A 17,089-nucleotide genomic window follows, 5' to 3' on the forward strand; every position below is an offset into this window, starting at 1 on the left:
GCTACACAGAGAAACCCTGTCTCAAAAAAAAAAAAAAAAAAAGCAAGACTGTTCTCCAATCAATAATGTTCTCTAGATAATTTTAGTCACAGTACAATTATAATTCAGTTAATTCCAGAAAGAAAACTCAGTTAACTCTGAGGTTCATGTCTTGCCAACCTCAAGAAAACAGGCAACTGAAGAAAACAAAAGATTTAGAAAATGTATTAGAAGAGGCAACAACAGAAGAAGAGGAGAAGAGGTCTTGAGTGCAGCTTCAAGGCCTCACACAGGCCTGGAACTTACCCACAGGAGTAGTTACCAGGGCAAGTGAGGGAACGACTTGGGTAGCAAACTGTTCAGGTGAAAAAAATACTACTTTATCATTTCTTTTTAAGGAGTAATCTTTGTCACTCTTTAAACAAAAATATGATATAGGTAGAAATAACTGTAATGAAATATAATACCATAAACATTCTTAATAAATTAAAAGCCAACCTACCAGCATTGTGTTCCTCCTGGCTCAATGTGTTTCACCTTCAGGTAATCCTAGGACTGGGGCTCCTTTTCAGGTCCCCAATTTCCTCAAGTCGATCTTCTACCTCCCTGTGGCAACAATATTTTCTAATTAAAAGAGTCCTTTTGTGCCACAGGGAGGATTTCTGATGGTATAAAAATATGGAAGTTATCACAGCTCATCATACAGTCAGACTCGTTCTGAGCCTTCAAGACAGAAATCCAGCTTCTGATACTTCAATAAAGAAATCTGACTTTTTTTCAAACTGTGCTTATAAACCTCAACTTTCATTTATTAAAAAGTAACCATTTCTTTTTTATTAAATTACATAAAAATTCTTATTCTTCTAACTTTCAACTAACTTTACATGCAGTTTTTGGTAGCTCACTGAAACAGTTTTAAATATTTTTATTTGTTATATTTTTGTGAAGTGTGCATGTAGGTATGCATGTGCCAGGACAAGTTTATGGAACCCTGAGGTTGACCTTCTTACTCTAAGTCGGTCCCAGGGATCAAACTCGGGTCATCAGGCTTGTGGTGGCAAGCACTTTTACCCACTGAGCCATCATGCCAACCCATGAAGACAGATTTTTTAAGTTTTCTTGGTACTTAAGTACAAGGATAACTTGTTATGCTTCAGTGGCTCAATACACAGCAAAAGTCCTGCCACGACTCCTCAGAGGAGAGCTGCAGGAACTTTAAAAAGACTGACGACCAACTACAACAACAGGACATGAGAACTTCCAGAAGCAGTGCTTGGCTAAGCATGATAGCTCCAGCTGAGAGGCTGGGGCAGGCGGTCTGCTCAAGCCTGTGGTTGAGGGCCTGGGCAGCATAAGACATATGATATTAATTTGTAATAGATAATGCCAAAAGCAAAGGGTGGTGACTTTCAGTCTGTTTATTCTTTGCATTACTGCTCAAATTTTCCATTGATCATCTATTGCTTTTATTGTGAAAGAAAAAAAATCAAACAGGTATGGTCAAAAATTATTAAAATCAACTGTAACTATGATATATACGCCCATCTACACATGACGACACTAAAGATTTGCTACAATACTTTATATATGACCATGTTCAGGTATTTTTGGGTGACTTTCATAATTCTGAGTAGCGTTAGGTTATTCAACAAAGAAATCCCAAAGACTTCATATAAACTCTTATATATTAATATATCTCTCCCTCTCCCTTTCTTTCTTTTCTTCATTTGTTTGTCTGAAACTGGGTCTGGATCCATGTAGCCCAGGCTGCACTCACTCACCATCACCATCATCCTGCCTCAGCTTCCCAAGTACTGAGATTGCAGGCATGTGTTACCACACCTGGCCATAAAATGGTTCTTGATTAACTAAAATACTAACTTCAAAAACTTTTGGTTTGGTTTGTAGTCATCACTACCTTTCTCAGGTTCAACACAAAAGAAAATACAGACACATACACACACAACTGCAAAGTTACTGTTATGCTCTCTACGAAGGAAAAGGGCACATACAACAACATAGGAAAATAACTAAATCAGGATAGCATAATGGAAGGTCAAGAGTGAGTCATAGCGGTCATAATAACTGTACAAAGTCTCAGGTACCTGGGCCTAGAACATACGGTGTTAAGTACAGGTGAGGAAAAGAGAGAGGAAGCTCAGTATGTTTTGAAAAGTCCTTGTGAAAGGCAGAAAGGAAGAGCTGGGAGAGTAGACTTTCCACAGGTAAGGCCAGATCACGAAGGAGGACCTACTTCTAGATGACTGGAGGGCCACTGAGCTTGGCAGAAGAATGGCCTTTGAAATCTAGCAAACAAAGAACTGTAAGCTGATTGACAAGTGCAGTGAGCTGTAGGCTGACAGACAAGTATACTGAGCTGACTGATAAGTGCAGTGATCTAAGGAAGAATAGCAAGGAAAAATGCTTGCAGAGGTATGAGGTATGATTTTTTTTTTTCTTTTTCTATGTGGAAATGAAAGAATACAACAGATGTAATCATCAAAGTTAAATGTTCTGACTGAATGCACTTTAGTCCTGTCAAATGTGGAGGCATACTGATAATGAAGTCAAGGGAAGACTTGCTCATTTATGTATTTCTTTCATGAAGTCCTTACAGTCTTAAATGTCTTGTTTGTTTGTTTGTTTGTTTGTTTGTTTGTTTGTTTGAGACAGGGTTTCTTTGTTGTGTAGCCGTGGCTGTCCTAGACTCACTTTGTAGACCAGGTGGCCTCAAACTACAGAGATCCACCTGTTTCTGCCCCCAAGCGCTGGGATTAAAGGCGTGCGCCACCACCGCCTGGCTTAAATTCTTAAACACTCTGAAAAGTTTAAATATTGCCACATGAGTGATACAGAGAACAAATGAAAGCAGAACTAGCCAAGAGAAGACAGTCCTCTCTCCTGCCAAAGAAAGACACTTAAAAGGCTAAAAAATAAAAAGTTAAACTTTTATCACCCAGGATGCTCTCTCATATTTGCTTTTATAATTCTTCATGTTTTTCAAAATATAAGCATTTTTTAAACTGTTTAATTCTCTTGTCATTTTCTTATGCAGAATGTATACAACCTGTAATATCAACCCCCATAGGGACATTCTGCAACACTTTTTCCCTAGAAGGTATAACTGATTTCCACGACTTCAGTGAGGATGAGTCCCACATCTGTCTCTACCCTGTAGTCACTGGACTGCAGTTACACTAGGCAGTTTCCATCTGCCCACAGCTCTTTCCACCCTACTCTCCATCCCAAGACAGTGGCTGCATCGAGGGCTCACACAGCTTCAGATTGGCCTTGCTCAATGGAGAGGCTGGGCAGAAGGCTAGGGAAGGGGGAAATTAAGACTAGGGCACCTAGTCCCTGGCTCCTTCACTATGGTGCTACCATCCAATCAGGCACATCCTTTGACCAAGGTCCCAGGTTTTCCCAAAATGATTCCTTTTCAAGGACAACTCCTTCACATTTGAGTAGTGGAATAGTCAGTCCTTCCATGAGCCCCAGATCCAAGACTAGAAACAGCTTTGTTGTAGAGCGCTGGAGAACTATCCTCCTCCTCCTTTGTCTGTAACGTCAGCTTAGATTTGACATGGATGATGGTTAGGTAGCCCTCTGCTCCTACAACTACTGCTTTCTCAAGTCACCCTTCAAGTCACAACAGCCCGCCTTCCTGCCTCTTGCCCACACGATTTATCTTTAAATTTTATCTGTTTGTCTTTTTACATATGGTACTTGAGATTGAACACAGGGCCTTCTGCATGCCAGGCAAGCACTTTACCACTAGGCCACATCCCAGCCGGTATTCAAAATCCACCCTACACCCAGGGGTGCGAGGCCCATGGTAGCACTTCCTCCCTCAGAGCCTCTAAGGCTTGCAGGTGCTTCATCTGCTTAATTTCTAACTCATTTCATTCAGTAAGACTTACTTCATATCTATATATTTTAAGGTGAACATTAAAAACCATATTGTCAAATCTCTGTAGAGAATCCAATAACACCTCCCTCTCATCACATCCGCCTGTCAGCAGACCCAGTGCTTGGGAAATGTGCAGCTCTGTGCGTTATTTCGAGCCCCTCCACCCCACCCCAGACAAACTTACCCTCCACAGCCTACTGCTGTTCCTAAAGGCTCTTTATATTACTAATCTTTAGCATCCTCACAGCCACCTATTACCGGATTAGATGAATACACCTCTTTTAAGTTTTACAGTACTCAGTTTTTCCTACAACATCTAAGAGGACATTAGTATCGCCCCTAAGCTCTGAGAGAAAAATGGAGACTTCTAAAAGAAAGATAAGCAAAATAGGCCATAATTACTATCAAAATGAGAGTGCTCTTACATACAAGGTAACCAAGGGCTAGGAAACGAGCACTCCTACCTGCTTAACAATGAGGATAGTGTTTCTGTCACGGACACATGTGGGTATAAAAGAATAAAAGAAAAAACCATCAATGTGACCACAAGATAGAACAAGCTAAATTAACTATTATTTTAGCCTGATAAAACATGAGTTACAAGCCAGGTGTAGTGGCGCACGCCTGTAATCCCCACACTCGGGAGGCAGAGGTAGTCCGATCTCTGTGGCCAGAGGCCAGGTGGTCTACACACTGAGTTACACAACAGCCAAGGCTACACAGACACTCTGTCTCAAAAAACCAACACACACACACACACACACACACACACACACACACACACTCGGGGGGGGGGGGGAGATTATAGTTTATAGTTTAAAAGAATTCCAAGAAATATTTCTTTAAAAATTTTACAAGGAAATCTTATTCCATATGTGTTTTTAACTGTATGTGTTCATGATGCGTGTGGGCATGTGCCCACGGGCCATGGTGCATATCTGCAGGCCAGAGAACAACTATGTGGAGCTATAGTTCTTTCCTTGCAACGCAACACAGGTCCTGGGGGTCAAACAGGATGCCAAGCTTTCGAGACAAGTCCCAATAGCCACTGAGGCACCTCACCAGCCCTTATTCCGTATTCTTAATACCCTCAATTCACCAAAGAAAAACTGAGACAGAGGCAGCAAGGTTACAGCAAGTTCAAGGCCTGTCAAGGTGCCAGAAACCCTCAAAATAAAATAGTATTAAACATTAAGAAACAACTTGTCAAAATAATTACAAAAGCAACTGGTTTTTCTCCATGCAGGCTCACAGTAGGCCCAGGCTGACCGTAAATCCACAACCTTGGAGTCTCGGCCTCTGAGATAGTCTGATTACACCAAAACAGCACGCCAGCTCCAATCCCTCCTCAACATCACAATCACTAACATCTGTCCTGGAAATGGAATCATCGCCCTCACAAGTCCTTAACTGGATTACATTCCCCCACCCCCACCCCCTTTTTTTGGGGGGTTTTTCAAGACAAGATTTCTCTCTATAGCCTTGGCTGTCCTGGACTTACCTCCCCACTGGGATTACACATGTGTGCCACCATACCTGGCTCAAAATTATTTTTAAATGAATTAATTTAATGAATTTATCATCAATTATACAATAATATTTCTTGTAATACAGTAAATACCCTAATGTACCTCCTTATGCAAATCCTGCACTGCTCTTTCATTTTCTAGGTTTTGAACTTTATGCCAAAATCAAACATTTGAGGAAAACTCAGATCTAGACATATGACTTAATGTGCTGCCTGCTCTTCCAGAAGACCCAAGTTCAAGTCCCAACACTTGCATAGCAGCTCACAACTATCTGTAATGTGGACATCCATCAGTTTCAGAGCACACAGTGCTATGCAGGCACCAGTCACACGTGTGGTACACAAACATACATGCAGGCAAAACACCCTATACATTAAATAAATAAATAAGTAAGCAAATAAATAAATAAATATAAATGAATGAATGAATGAATGAATGAATGAATGAATGAATGAATAGCGATAATAACAATTTAAGGAAGAAAGTCTTCCCTGAGTCTACACTTCCACCTTCAGCCTGGAAAACTCTGAAAAAGCAATGTGTCATCTCCTAGAGCAAGGCACCACTGCAGACTGCAGCCTCAAGTCTTTAGGAAGCGCTTGGCTCCCAAACATCATCAGATGGACCAGTCTGCCCTTCACCCGAGTTTTGCTGGCACTCCATCATTGCTTGGAATAACAAGGCAACCAATCTCTATCTAAGTTCAACAAAAGAATGAAATCGGAGCACAACTTGAGACTAGAACTATCACTACTTAGAGAGCACCACTGGGCCCTACGGAACCCAAAGACATCAGACACTCAAAACTTAGTTGGGAGAACTTGCTACATTGCAGAAATACATCTAAATATTTAGTAACTTCCAGCCAGTGAAATGTCTCAACATGCGAAAGCGCTAATGAACAAAAAACTGAGTTCCTTCAGAGACTCACATAATAGAAAGAACTGATTTCCGCAGTTTGTCCTCTGACCTACACTCACTCACTCACACACACACACCACACACACGTAAAAAGAAAAGAAATTTCACTAGGATTGCAAACCAATAATAAGAATTTTTTTCAAAACAGTAACAAAGTATGATTTTTTTTTTTTTATTACTATGCAAGTCACTAAAATGATTTAGGGAAAATTTTCTTCATGGTCATAGCAAAAACAAAATGATTTCTCTAAGATTTACACACACTAATCCCCAAATACGCACATAGCTAATGAAATACAAACTGATGGAACTACCAGGATATCTAAGAAGACAGAAAAGGAAGAGGGCTCTGACAGCAAAGATACTTCAACTTGAAAGGAAAAAAAATGCTGCTCCAGCAGCTGATTCAAAGAGTATAGTCAGTTACAGAAGGAGAATACCACTCTTACTTTTCTAATTAAAAAAGATCACTCTGATTAACCTACTGATTTTATAAGTAAGTAATAACTAGTGAGTATGTGTAGTTTCAGAAAAAAATAAAACTACTGCTAAGGCTGAAATATAGCAAAGAATTATTATATAGGACAGTATTATATTTATATAAACGCTCTTAAACAAAGATTTTGTACCAATATCCAACCTATGCTAAATGGTATTTTAAAACAGGTTCTTCAGTATAAGAGTCTCCAACAAGAGTAATACTGAAGTTTACAAAATGAGTTATGGGGCTGGAGAGACGGCTCAGCAGTTAAGAGCACTGGCTGCTCTTCCAGAGGACCTTGGCTGGGTTCCCAGCACCCACATGGTGGCTCAAAACAATCTGCAAGTCCCGTTCCAGGGGAGGATCTGATGCCCTCTTTTAGCTGCTGTGGGCACCGCACACACATGGTGCAGACATACATGCACCTTTACACAGGAAACAAATAGAGACAATTTTTGGTTGTTAAATATTGGAGTTACAGGTAACAAACACTCTTTGATGTGTCTACCTGTTTCCGAGTTCTCCGTCTCAACTTCTTGCTCTTCCGCCACATCCTGCATCATGTAGGTCTCATCGTCATACACCAGAACCTGGGCAGCGTAGCCCTGCTCTAACCTTGCACTGGGCACTGGCTCCACAATCACTGCAGGATACTCAGGGACCTTGTCGCCTCCCTACAAAAGCAAATTCAAACAACAATCAAGTTTTTGTTCGAAAGCTCTGGATTTCGTTTTGAATCATCACTGGGTTCACAGAATCTCATTCAGTCCACACAGGGATATTCACATGCTGTATACAAGGATGTAGAAAACAAAGAAACAGAATGGCTAGCTGTGATAATCTTTCACGTCTTAAGAGACAAATAAAGTAATCAGGGCTTGTGGGTTATGAGGTAAATTCAAAGCATGCATATACTTCACTTTTTTGTGAAAGATCACTAAACAAAGGTAGAGACTTTGTTTTATGTCTTACAGAAAGGAAGACAGTGCAACAATCAAAAAGAGCTAAGAGCAACAAACCCTCAGAAGAATGACGGGTATGTGAACGGATATCGTATGGGCTGGTGGACCCAAAAAAGCCAGACCACAGTCTAACAGCAAGTAAGTGAAGAGTTGGAGAAGCAGCACACTGGACAGTGGAGAAGCACAGACAGCACCAGACACTTTTAAAAAGGAAGAGTTAAACCAAAGAGCATCCACTGAAGCTGGGAAAAGCACCTTGAGTCAATCAAAGTATAAAATGTTTCACACAAGAAGCTTTTCTTTTCTTCTATTATAGCTCCGGGATCAAACTCACAGCCTTGGGCCATTAAAAAAAACAAACAACAAAAAGCAAACACTTCGCCAGGTGGTGGCGGCGGCGCATGACTTTAGTCCTACAGCTCAGGGAGGCAGAGGCAGGCGGATCTCTGTGAGTTGGAGGCCAGCTTGGTCTACAGAGCAAATTCCAAGACAGCCAGGGCTACACAGAGAAACTCTGTCTCCAAAAATAAAAATTAAAAAAGCAAATACATAAACTTAAAGAGTATGGTGAGCTGGCTCAGTGGCTAAGAATGCTTGATGCTCTTCCAGAGGTCCTGGAATTTAGTTTAATTACCGGCACCCACATGGCTGCTCATAAGAAGATCTGATGCCTTCGTCTGGCATTCAGGTGTACACACAGGCCGAGCACTCATACATCAAAATATATGTATTACATAGATAATTTTTTTTTTAAGTTTTAAAGAAAGAGTTTAAGGTACAAGGCAGAGGCAACCTAACACAAGAGGATGACAACAGGAATTTCCCAGAAGGCTAAGACAATCTCCAGGATGTCAGCTACCCCACAACTAGGAAAACTAACAGCTGTGTCATGTGCACTTAAAAGCCAACAGGTCAGGATTGCATCAACGTGTGTAATTAATCTTGATTGTCAGCTTGACTGGAGTGAGGGACATGTAAAGACTATTATTAAAAAGCTCATCCCTAGCTGTCTCTGTGAGGGTGTTTCCAGAAACAGTTTGACCATGAAGGCTCTAGCACATTAAATGACTTAACCCATTGGTAGGTTCAAACTTTGACTACAGAACAATAGTGAAACTGGGGAGGTAGGGCCTAATCAGAAAAAGAGTCACTGGACGCACAACCTTGAGTAGTAATTACCTCTTGGTCCCCGTCTCCTATCTGAAATGCCTCTGCTTCCTGGCCACCAAAAGACAAACAGCTCTGCTCTATCAAACCTTTCCACCATGATAGTCCACCTCCCCACAGGACACTACTGTCAATGACTGAAGAGGTAACTATATAAAGCCTGAAGGGACTGTATGTGACAACATTATGAACCAGTATAAACAACGGCATTCTTCCTGAGGACACAATGCCAAGGAATGCCTAGTTCCGATTGTATCCATCTTTGCCTTGCCTTGGTATACGTACTCATTCCACTTTGCCCTGATGACTGATATGAGTGATCAACTTCGCTGTGCCAGGAAACCCACCATGTTCCTGTGCATAGAAACAACAGAACCCTTTATCTGACCGTGTATCTGCTGAACAAACAGGTAACAGAGGTCCATGCTAAAGCACTTCCCCAGGAACTCAGGATGACCTGATGACCTGAGCAGCTCTAGAAGCTACCCAGCTGCTTCTCTGAGAAGCCCTGCGATGGCTAACTCAGCCTGGAACCGAGTCATGATCTACAAAACAACACACTGCTTAGGAGCATTTTCATAACTGATAAAACCATAAAGAAAGGTACAGAAATGACAAGCTATGTCAGGATGACACTCCTGAAAAGGAAGATAGGATGTAGGAGAGGGGCACGACCTGTTTCTAAAGCACTTGAAATTGTAGCCCAACATGGTTAGAGTCAACTATAATTCCAGCACTTGGCGGTGAAAGAAGTATAAGGTCAAAGTCATCCCCAGCTACACATCACATTCTAGACCACCGTGGGCTGCATGAAACACTATCTCCAGATAGACAGACAGACAGATAAATAAAGGTGGATCTAGATGGAGTAAGTACTGGCAATTGTTCCATCTCAACCTGAATGATAAGCAATGTGCTTTACTTAAGTATTCGTGCTGGTGGCAGTTTTCTTGGCCTTCACTAGTGTCTTAAGTGATTGGGGTTTCTGTTTTATTTTTGAGATAGGGTTTTGCTATACAGCTCAAACTAGCCTTGAACTCATGATCATACCGCCTCATACTCCCAAAGTTATTCTTAAAATATGTATATATTTTGTATATGTTTCATTGCCTATAAACACTTCACAAAAAAAATTTAATTTGCAAAATATACTATTAAACAATTTAAGGAAATACCCATCGACTAATAATTTCCCATTTGAGATATGACAAAAACTATGAATCCAGCTTTTTAACAGAGAAAAGAGAAAGGGAGGGGGCAGAGAGAAAATGCTGCCCCAAGACTGGGTAAACTAGCAGCTGCGCTGTGTGCACCTCCAGCTGAAGGAACGTCCTTACAGCCACAGCGACATCCCCTGAGCAGCATGGGCCAAGACGAGCCTCCTGAGTTTTCCACTCACTAGAACGAGACAGCAGCATGCTAAGTAGCACTGAACTTATGCCGACCAAGCAGCAGCTGCTTACTTCTCTGAAACTGTACAACATTTTTTTCTTTCAGGGAACAGTCTCACTATGTTGGCCAGGCTGTTCTCAAACCCCTGAATTTAAGCAATCTTCCTCCAAATAGCTGGGACTACAGATAAATAAATCCATGCCATGGTCCTAACTATAACGTATTTTAGAAGTAAATCTAGCACCAAATGGCTTTATATTATGAACATACCATCAACTTACCCTAGAGAAAAGAACAAAAGTTCGTACTTGTCATAGCATGAAAATAGGCTAGGATGAGAATTAGACACTCTCTTACCCAGTCAGAATTCTAGCTAGCTCCATCCTCTCAGATCCTACCTAGGTTATTTAATAGTCCCTTTCTTTGATCACCAGAGGGGAAAAAAGCTTAAATGTTTTTAAATTAAAAATTTAGATAAAAGTTTAATTTTAACTGATCCTTACCTTTTATACATCTCAAAAAAAATAATCTCGTGGGGCATGCCAGCACACTCCTGTAATCCCAGCCCTCAGGAGGCAGAGGCAGGCCGGTCTCTTGGATCTCCATGCCTGCCAACCTGGTCTACAAAGTGAGTTCGAGGACAGCCCTATGTGGCCCAGGATGGCCTCTGTTAAGTGTGAGGAAGTCTATTGTCTAGAAATGAGGTCAAGCTGGACTATAGGAGAACTTCCCTTACCTCTGGCTACTTGTGGTTGCATGTCAAAGCCCATGCCGGGGTCTAGGCTCCTACAGTCCCAACTCACAAATACTGTCATGCATTTCAGAGTCCACACTGGTCTCCTGGCCCTTCCTTCTCCACAGTTACTCACCCGCCTCATAACCTGCTATTCCTACCGCTGGCACACGCACAATCTCTTGCTTTCCTCCCCTGCCCCTTGCTATGCTCTGTTCTCTGTCTCTTGCTTTCCTCTGTCTCCGGCATCTCCACTATTTTCCGGAGCTATACTCTCTCCTGCTCGCCCACTTCCCTATCCCTGGCCATGTCCTTTTTTCAGCTCTGAACTCTTTCAGTTACCTCGCTCTCTCGCTCGTTCACAATAAAAACCTTCCCCCGATGGAGCAGTCATTTCAGCAGCTTCTTTATTGGGCCCCACGCATACAACCTTCACTTTGCAGCAATCCTACTCTAGAGTACCTCAGGGGCTGGGATTACAGATGAGTTCCAGCATGTCAGGATTACAACTTTGAAACTTCAAATCTCACACAAATAATACTCAACAAGCTTGAAAATGTCTACTACACTGAATCAAGTTATTTTACCTTATACACAGAAACTCAAAACAGACACTGAAACACAGATAGACAGACAGACAGATAGGCAGGCAGAGATATTTTATTTCAAAATAAATCTTAGCCAGGTGTGGTGGTGCACAACTTTACTTCCAGCACCCAGGGAGGCAGAGGCAAGTGTATCTCTGTGAGTTCAAGGCCAGCCTGGTCTACAAAGCAATTCCAGGACAGCCAGGGCTGTTACATAGACAAACCCTGTCTCAAAAAAAAAAAAGACTCTTTTAAACCAGGCAATGGTGGTTCACACCTTTGAACTCGGCTCTCAAGAGGCAGGGGCAGGCAGATCTCTGAAACCGAGGCCAGCCTGGTCTACAGCGCGCAAGTTCCAGGACAGCCAGGGCTACACAGAGAAACCCTATCTTGAAACAAACAAATAATAAATAAATCTTTACTAGAGCCAAGCACAACATGTAACAGGGCACCTAGACTAATATATAGTCCTCCTGCGGCTTTTTTGTTGATGTCCATAATGTTTAAGGAACTATTTCTTATCTGAAATTCCAGGCTAACTGACTTTTCCTGGATTCGGGAGAGGGGCTGTATGTACATGCACAAGCTTATGTATGTGGAGGCCAAAACCACATACCGGTTGTCTATCCAGCTTCACCTTCTTTACGTTGGTGTTTCTGTGTACGCACACACATGCCACAGTCACACACAGGTCAGAGGACAGCCTCCAGTATCGGTCCCTGTTTCTACCCTGTTGCAGACAGGATCTTTTGTTGTTCAGGAATCCTTCTGTCTCTGACTCCAGTCTCACCACAGAAACAGGATTAGACACATCATGTGCCGGCTTCAAATCCAGGGTCTCACTCAAGCTTGCATAGTAACACCTTACCCAGTGACCCATAATCTCCAGGCCCCAACCTCCTCATTGTCTAAGACAGGGTCTCCCACTGAACCTGGAGCTAACGGATTCAAAAGATCCATTGAGCACTTTGCCCCTGAGCTCTCTTTCTCCCAGGCAACTGTACTAACAGTGCCTTCAAAAACTTCCAACCCAGAAGAACTTACAGCTGTGAGATGACAGTCTTTCTCCAGGAAGAGCTTTGGACCCACAAAAGCAAACACTTTTAAATGCCTACCAGTATTCATCTTGTAACCCTCACCACTGGACTTCAGGAGTATAAAAACAAGAAATGGAAAGAGTATGCAAGAAATGCTTAGTTTCCCTTTTTTTTTTCTTCCTTGATATAAAGTAGGAGTACCTTCAGAAGCCTTAGCTGACTGAAACATGGTAGCGCAGTATAATCCTGGCACTACATTTGTGTAACTAGCTGGCCTGAAACTCGCCATGTAAAGCAGGCTGGCCTCAAACTCAAGGGATCCACCTGCCTCCGCCTCCCAAGTGCTGAAATAAAGGGGTGCAACATGAAACTTGGCAGTGGATAAGAATTTTGTTTTCCTACTTAATTGTTTCTAGCGGACTTCATGAAGGTAATATGCTCATTTCTATATGCATTCCTTGGGCGTTCATAAACACAGATAACTTTGTAACCACAACAATCAACAGAGTACTCAAACAACTTCCCTTGTGCCTCCTCAGCAGTCCACCCCCCTCACACACAGATCACTCCCCTTGTATGCTCATCAGCAATCTACCACAACCACACACAGATCCCAGTAACCATCAACCCGTAAGTCCAGATGGATAGCCTTGTATCTCAGCCTTTTGGAAATGTGTTTACTACATTTAGCGCACACATTTGCACACATGGAGGTCAGAGGACAACTTGAGGGAGCTGGTTCTCATTCCCAGTACGGGTCATAAAGACTTAGGTCGGCAAGCACCTTTACCTGCTGAATCACCTCACTAGTCTATGCCTTTTCTAGTTTTATATGGGAATCAAGAGATTGGCGGGGCAGGGGGATCAGTTTGTTTTGTTCTTACATACTTTGCCTGCACGTACATCTGTGCACACCAGTGTACCTGGTACTCTCAGAAGCCAGCACTAAATCCCCTGGCACTGGAGTTACAGGTGGTTATGAGCCACCATGTGAGTGCTGGAATTAAACCTGGGTCTTATGAAAGAGCAGCCACTGTTCTTAACCACTGAGCCATCTTTCCAGCCTCCAGATTGTGTGTGTATGTGTGTGTTTAACTCTGTGTTCTGGCTCAGTCTTTACCCACAAGTGTGAGGATGAGTTTGGACCCCTAGCATCCACTCAGTGACCTGCCTGCTCTAGAGTTCAGGAGGCAGATGGGGTCCTGTGACTAGCTAGCTAGTGTAGCTGAGCAGGCCAACTCTACACTCAAGTGAGAGACCCTGCCTCAATATATAAGGTGCGAGTCTGCCAAATAAGGCAATAATCTACGCTTAATTTTAAGGCTGTCAAATGCTTTTCCAAAATGCTTCGTATGGTATTCCCATGAGAAATACATGAACACACTGCAACTGCTCATCCTCTTCAAGACATGGCACCACTCCACAGTTAGCACCATTCTGTGACATTTTAATTTGCATCTTTACTTTAAAGACTTGTGTATTTTATGTATATGAGTGCTCTGTCTTCGTGCACACTGGAAGAGGGCAACGGATCCCATATAGACTGTTGTGAACCATCGTAGGAATTGAACTCAGGACCTCTGGAAGTGCAGTCAGGTGCTCCAGCCCTAATTTGCATTTCTTTAATAGCTAAAAGTACTGCGCCATTTATTTTTTGTTTATTAGCCATTCATACAGTTATTTAAAAATCTGGTTTTTTTTCCTTATGTGTGCACACACACACAGGCCCTGTTTGTTCCCTGAACTTGGAGCTCATGTTTTCTCAGGCAGTCTGGAAGCCAGCAATCATAGTAAGCCTCACGCCTCCATCGCCCTCAGAGCATATGTGCTAGACATGTTAAGTGGATGCTGGGAGCTGAACACCAGCCCACATGATTACAAAGCAAGCCTTCCTAACCACTGAGCCATCTCTGCAGCCCCTCTTCCTATTTCAGGGGAACACCTTCATCTTACTGGTTTTTATGTTCTGACGCTGTCTGTGGCATCAATAAGGTTTAAGTGCATCCTCCATAGGTTCAAGTAATGGAAGCTTGGCCCTCAGTGTGGCAACACTAAGAGGCAGACAGACCGTGTGGAAGTGGAGTCTACTGAAATGTTTTCCTGTCATTAAAAGTGTCACTCTTAGCTGAGCGCTTTGGCTCATGCTTATAATCCCAGCACTTGGGAGGCAGAGGCAGGCAGATATCTGAATTCAAGGCCAACCTGGTCTATAGGGTAAGTTCCAGGACAGCCAAGGCTACAGAGAAACCCTATCTCGGAAGAAAAAAGGAAAGAAGGAAGGAAGGGAGGGAGGGTGGGAGGGAAAGAAAAGAAAGAAAGAAAAGCGGTGAAGTAGTTCTGTGTGACAGTGATGGAATTATAAATACCAAGCCTTGCCCTCATTGGCTACAGTACGTTCCTGTCTTGCCAGGTGATCTATCGTTCCTTGTTTATAATGACCTCACCCATCCTGATGCCTTTACCAGAGTTATGCCCTTGAACCTCCAGAACTGTGAGTCAAATAAAGGTTTCAGTTTATAAAGTATGCAGACTCCGGTATTTCATTGTAGTCACTGAAAATGGACAACAGTCTTTTTGTCAACATATGTGTTGTAAGTATTTTTTTTTCCTGTCTTGGTTTTTTGAGATAAAGTCTCTCTACATAGCCCTAGCTGGCCTCCAACTCAGAGACTCTCCTACCTCTGCTCCCGAGGGTTGGGATCAAGGGCCTGTGCCCCCACTGCCTGGCTACCTTTACACTTTCTTAACGAAACTATTTGGGCTGCAGAAGTTTGTGGTTTTGTTGACCGGACTAATAATCCTCTTTGCCTCAGCTTCCCAAATGATGTGATTATAGGCATGTATAATCCACAAGTTTCTGTTTTTATACATTTTCTTATTTATTCATTCATTCATTTATTTATTTTTATTTTGTGTGGCACATTTAATATCTGAGTTCAACTCCCAGCAACCACATGGTGGCTCATAGCACTCTATAAAGAGATTTGGTGCCCTCTTCTGGCCTGCAGGTGTACATGCAAGCAGAACACTGTATACATAATAAATACTTTTTTTTAATTTCTCATGTTGTTCTTTGCTCATTTTCTTCAATATTTTAAGTTCCAACTTTATTGGCTTATCAGCTACTTGCTTTTCCTTAATTTCTTAGTGATTGTTTTATATTTTACAACATGCTTTTAATTTGTCAATCTATAATACATGGCTTTATGTTTAATGTAAGGATTTCATAACAGTATTATTCTAATTCTCTTACATTCTTTATTCTGCTGTCATGCATTAACTTCACATTATAAAGTGCACAATAATTCTTATTTCTGCTGCTATTTTTTTTTTTTTATTTTACACACTAGATGTAATAACACACCTTTAATCCAAGCACCCTGGAGGCAGAGGAAAGAGGATCTCTGTGAGTTCAAGGGCAGCCAGCCAGGGCTATGTAGGAAGACCTTATCTCAAAATATATATATATATATATATATATATATATATATATATATATATATATATATATACACACATTAAGAGAGCTATATCACATGGATCACATGCTTACAGTAACCTTTACTTTTCAAAAAAAAAAAAATTATATTCACCACACAGTAACTAACCATTTCTCTAGGTCTTTTCACTTTGCATAGAACCAAGATTGCAAATGACATTAACTTTTTACCTAAAAAATGTATTTGCAGTATTATAAAAAATAACTATAAGAAATTCAAGTGTATTTGTGGTAAACTCTCTCAGCCTTTGTCTTGGGGGTTATTATTACTAATTATTATTGTGTGTATCATTTGTGGGTGCTTGTGCAGAGGTCATAACTTCCATGAGTTGGTCCTTTCCTTCCATTCTGTGATTTCAGGAACTGAACCCATTTCACCAGGCTCGGTGCCCTGCTGAGCCCACCCAGCAGCCCAGCTGATTATTTTTTAAGAGATACGGTGAACTTCACCATCCTTCATTCTACAGCTAATTTAGCCCTACTATGTAAGACATGAGCCTTGTGGGGGTTTTTCCTGACTGCCCTGGGCTTTCCACAAGGACTGACTGCCTGGAATGCCAGTATCTCCCAGCAGAACTTAGTCTGTGCCAGTCTTTGGTTGGCTTCATGGATTCTAGTATGCCTGCACCACTGGGTGTTCCAGTCAGACAGTGAGAGCCCACCAGTACATGCAGCTCTTTCCTGGGGAAGAGGGCTTCTCCACCTTTGGGATACTTGTGTCCTTCACATGAGTTCCTTTGAATCTCTCCAGGTTTTGTCTCCTTCATTCAAGGAAACACCTGCTTCCCTCACATTCCTTATTCCTACAGGAGGCAGCTCCCAGCAACCAGCCAGTGCAGTCTCAGAAATGGCCCTGGTCTTCCAGGGAGCACAATGTTATCATACACACTGA

General features: G+C 42.0%; 1 protein-coding gene across 4 annotated transcripts in view; it reads right to left on the bottom strand.

Moving 5' to 3' along the window:
• The window catches only part of Elf2 (E74 like ETS transcription factor 2), an 81,101-nt gene that overhangs the window by 41,608 nt on the left and 22,404 nt on the right, over window positions 1-17,089 (bottom strand). For 3 of the 4 annotated variants that reach the window (XM_055596778.1, XM_055596777.1, XM_055596776.1), the window contains one exon: window positions 7,329-7,494. In XM_055596778.1, coding sequence (XP_055452753.1) covers window positions 7,329-7,494 — 166 coding nt within the window. Of the gene's footprint in view, window positions 1-481; window positions 579-7,328; window positions 7,495-17,089 lie in introns of those variants that run through there. The other variant, XM_055596781.1, reaches the window with a different exon arrangement.

This window comes from Psammomys obesus, unplaced genomic scaffold, assembly GCF_907164565.1.
Source record: "Psammomys obesus unplaced genomic scaffold, mPsaObe1.curated_primary_1811, whole genome shotgun sequence".
In the NCBI taxonomy this organism is placed as follows: Eukaryota; Metazoa; Chordata; class Mammalia; order Rodentia; family Muridae; genus Psammomys; species Psammomys obesus.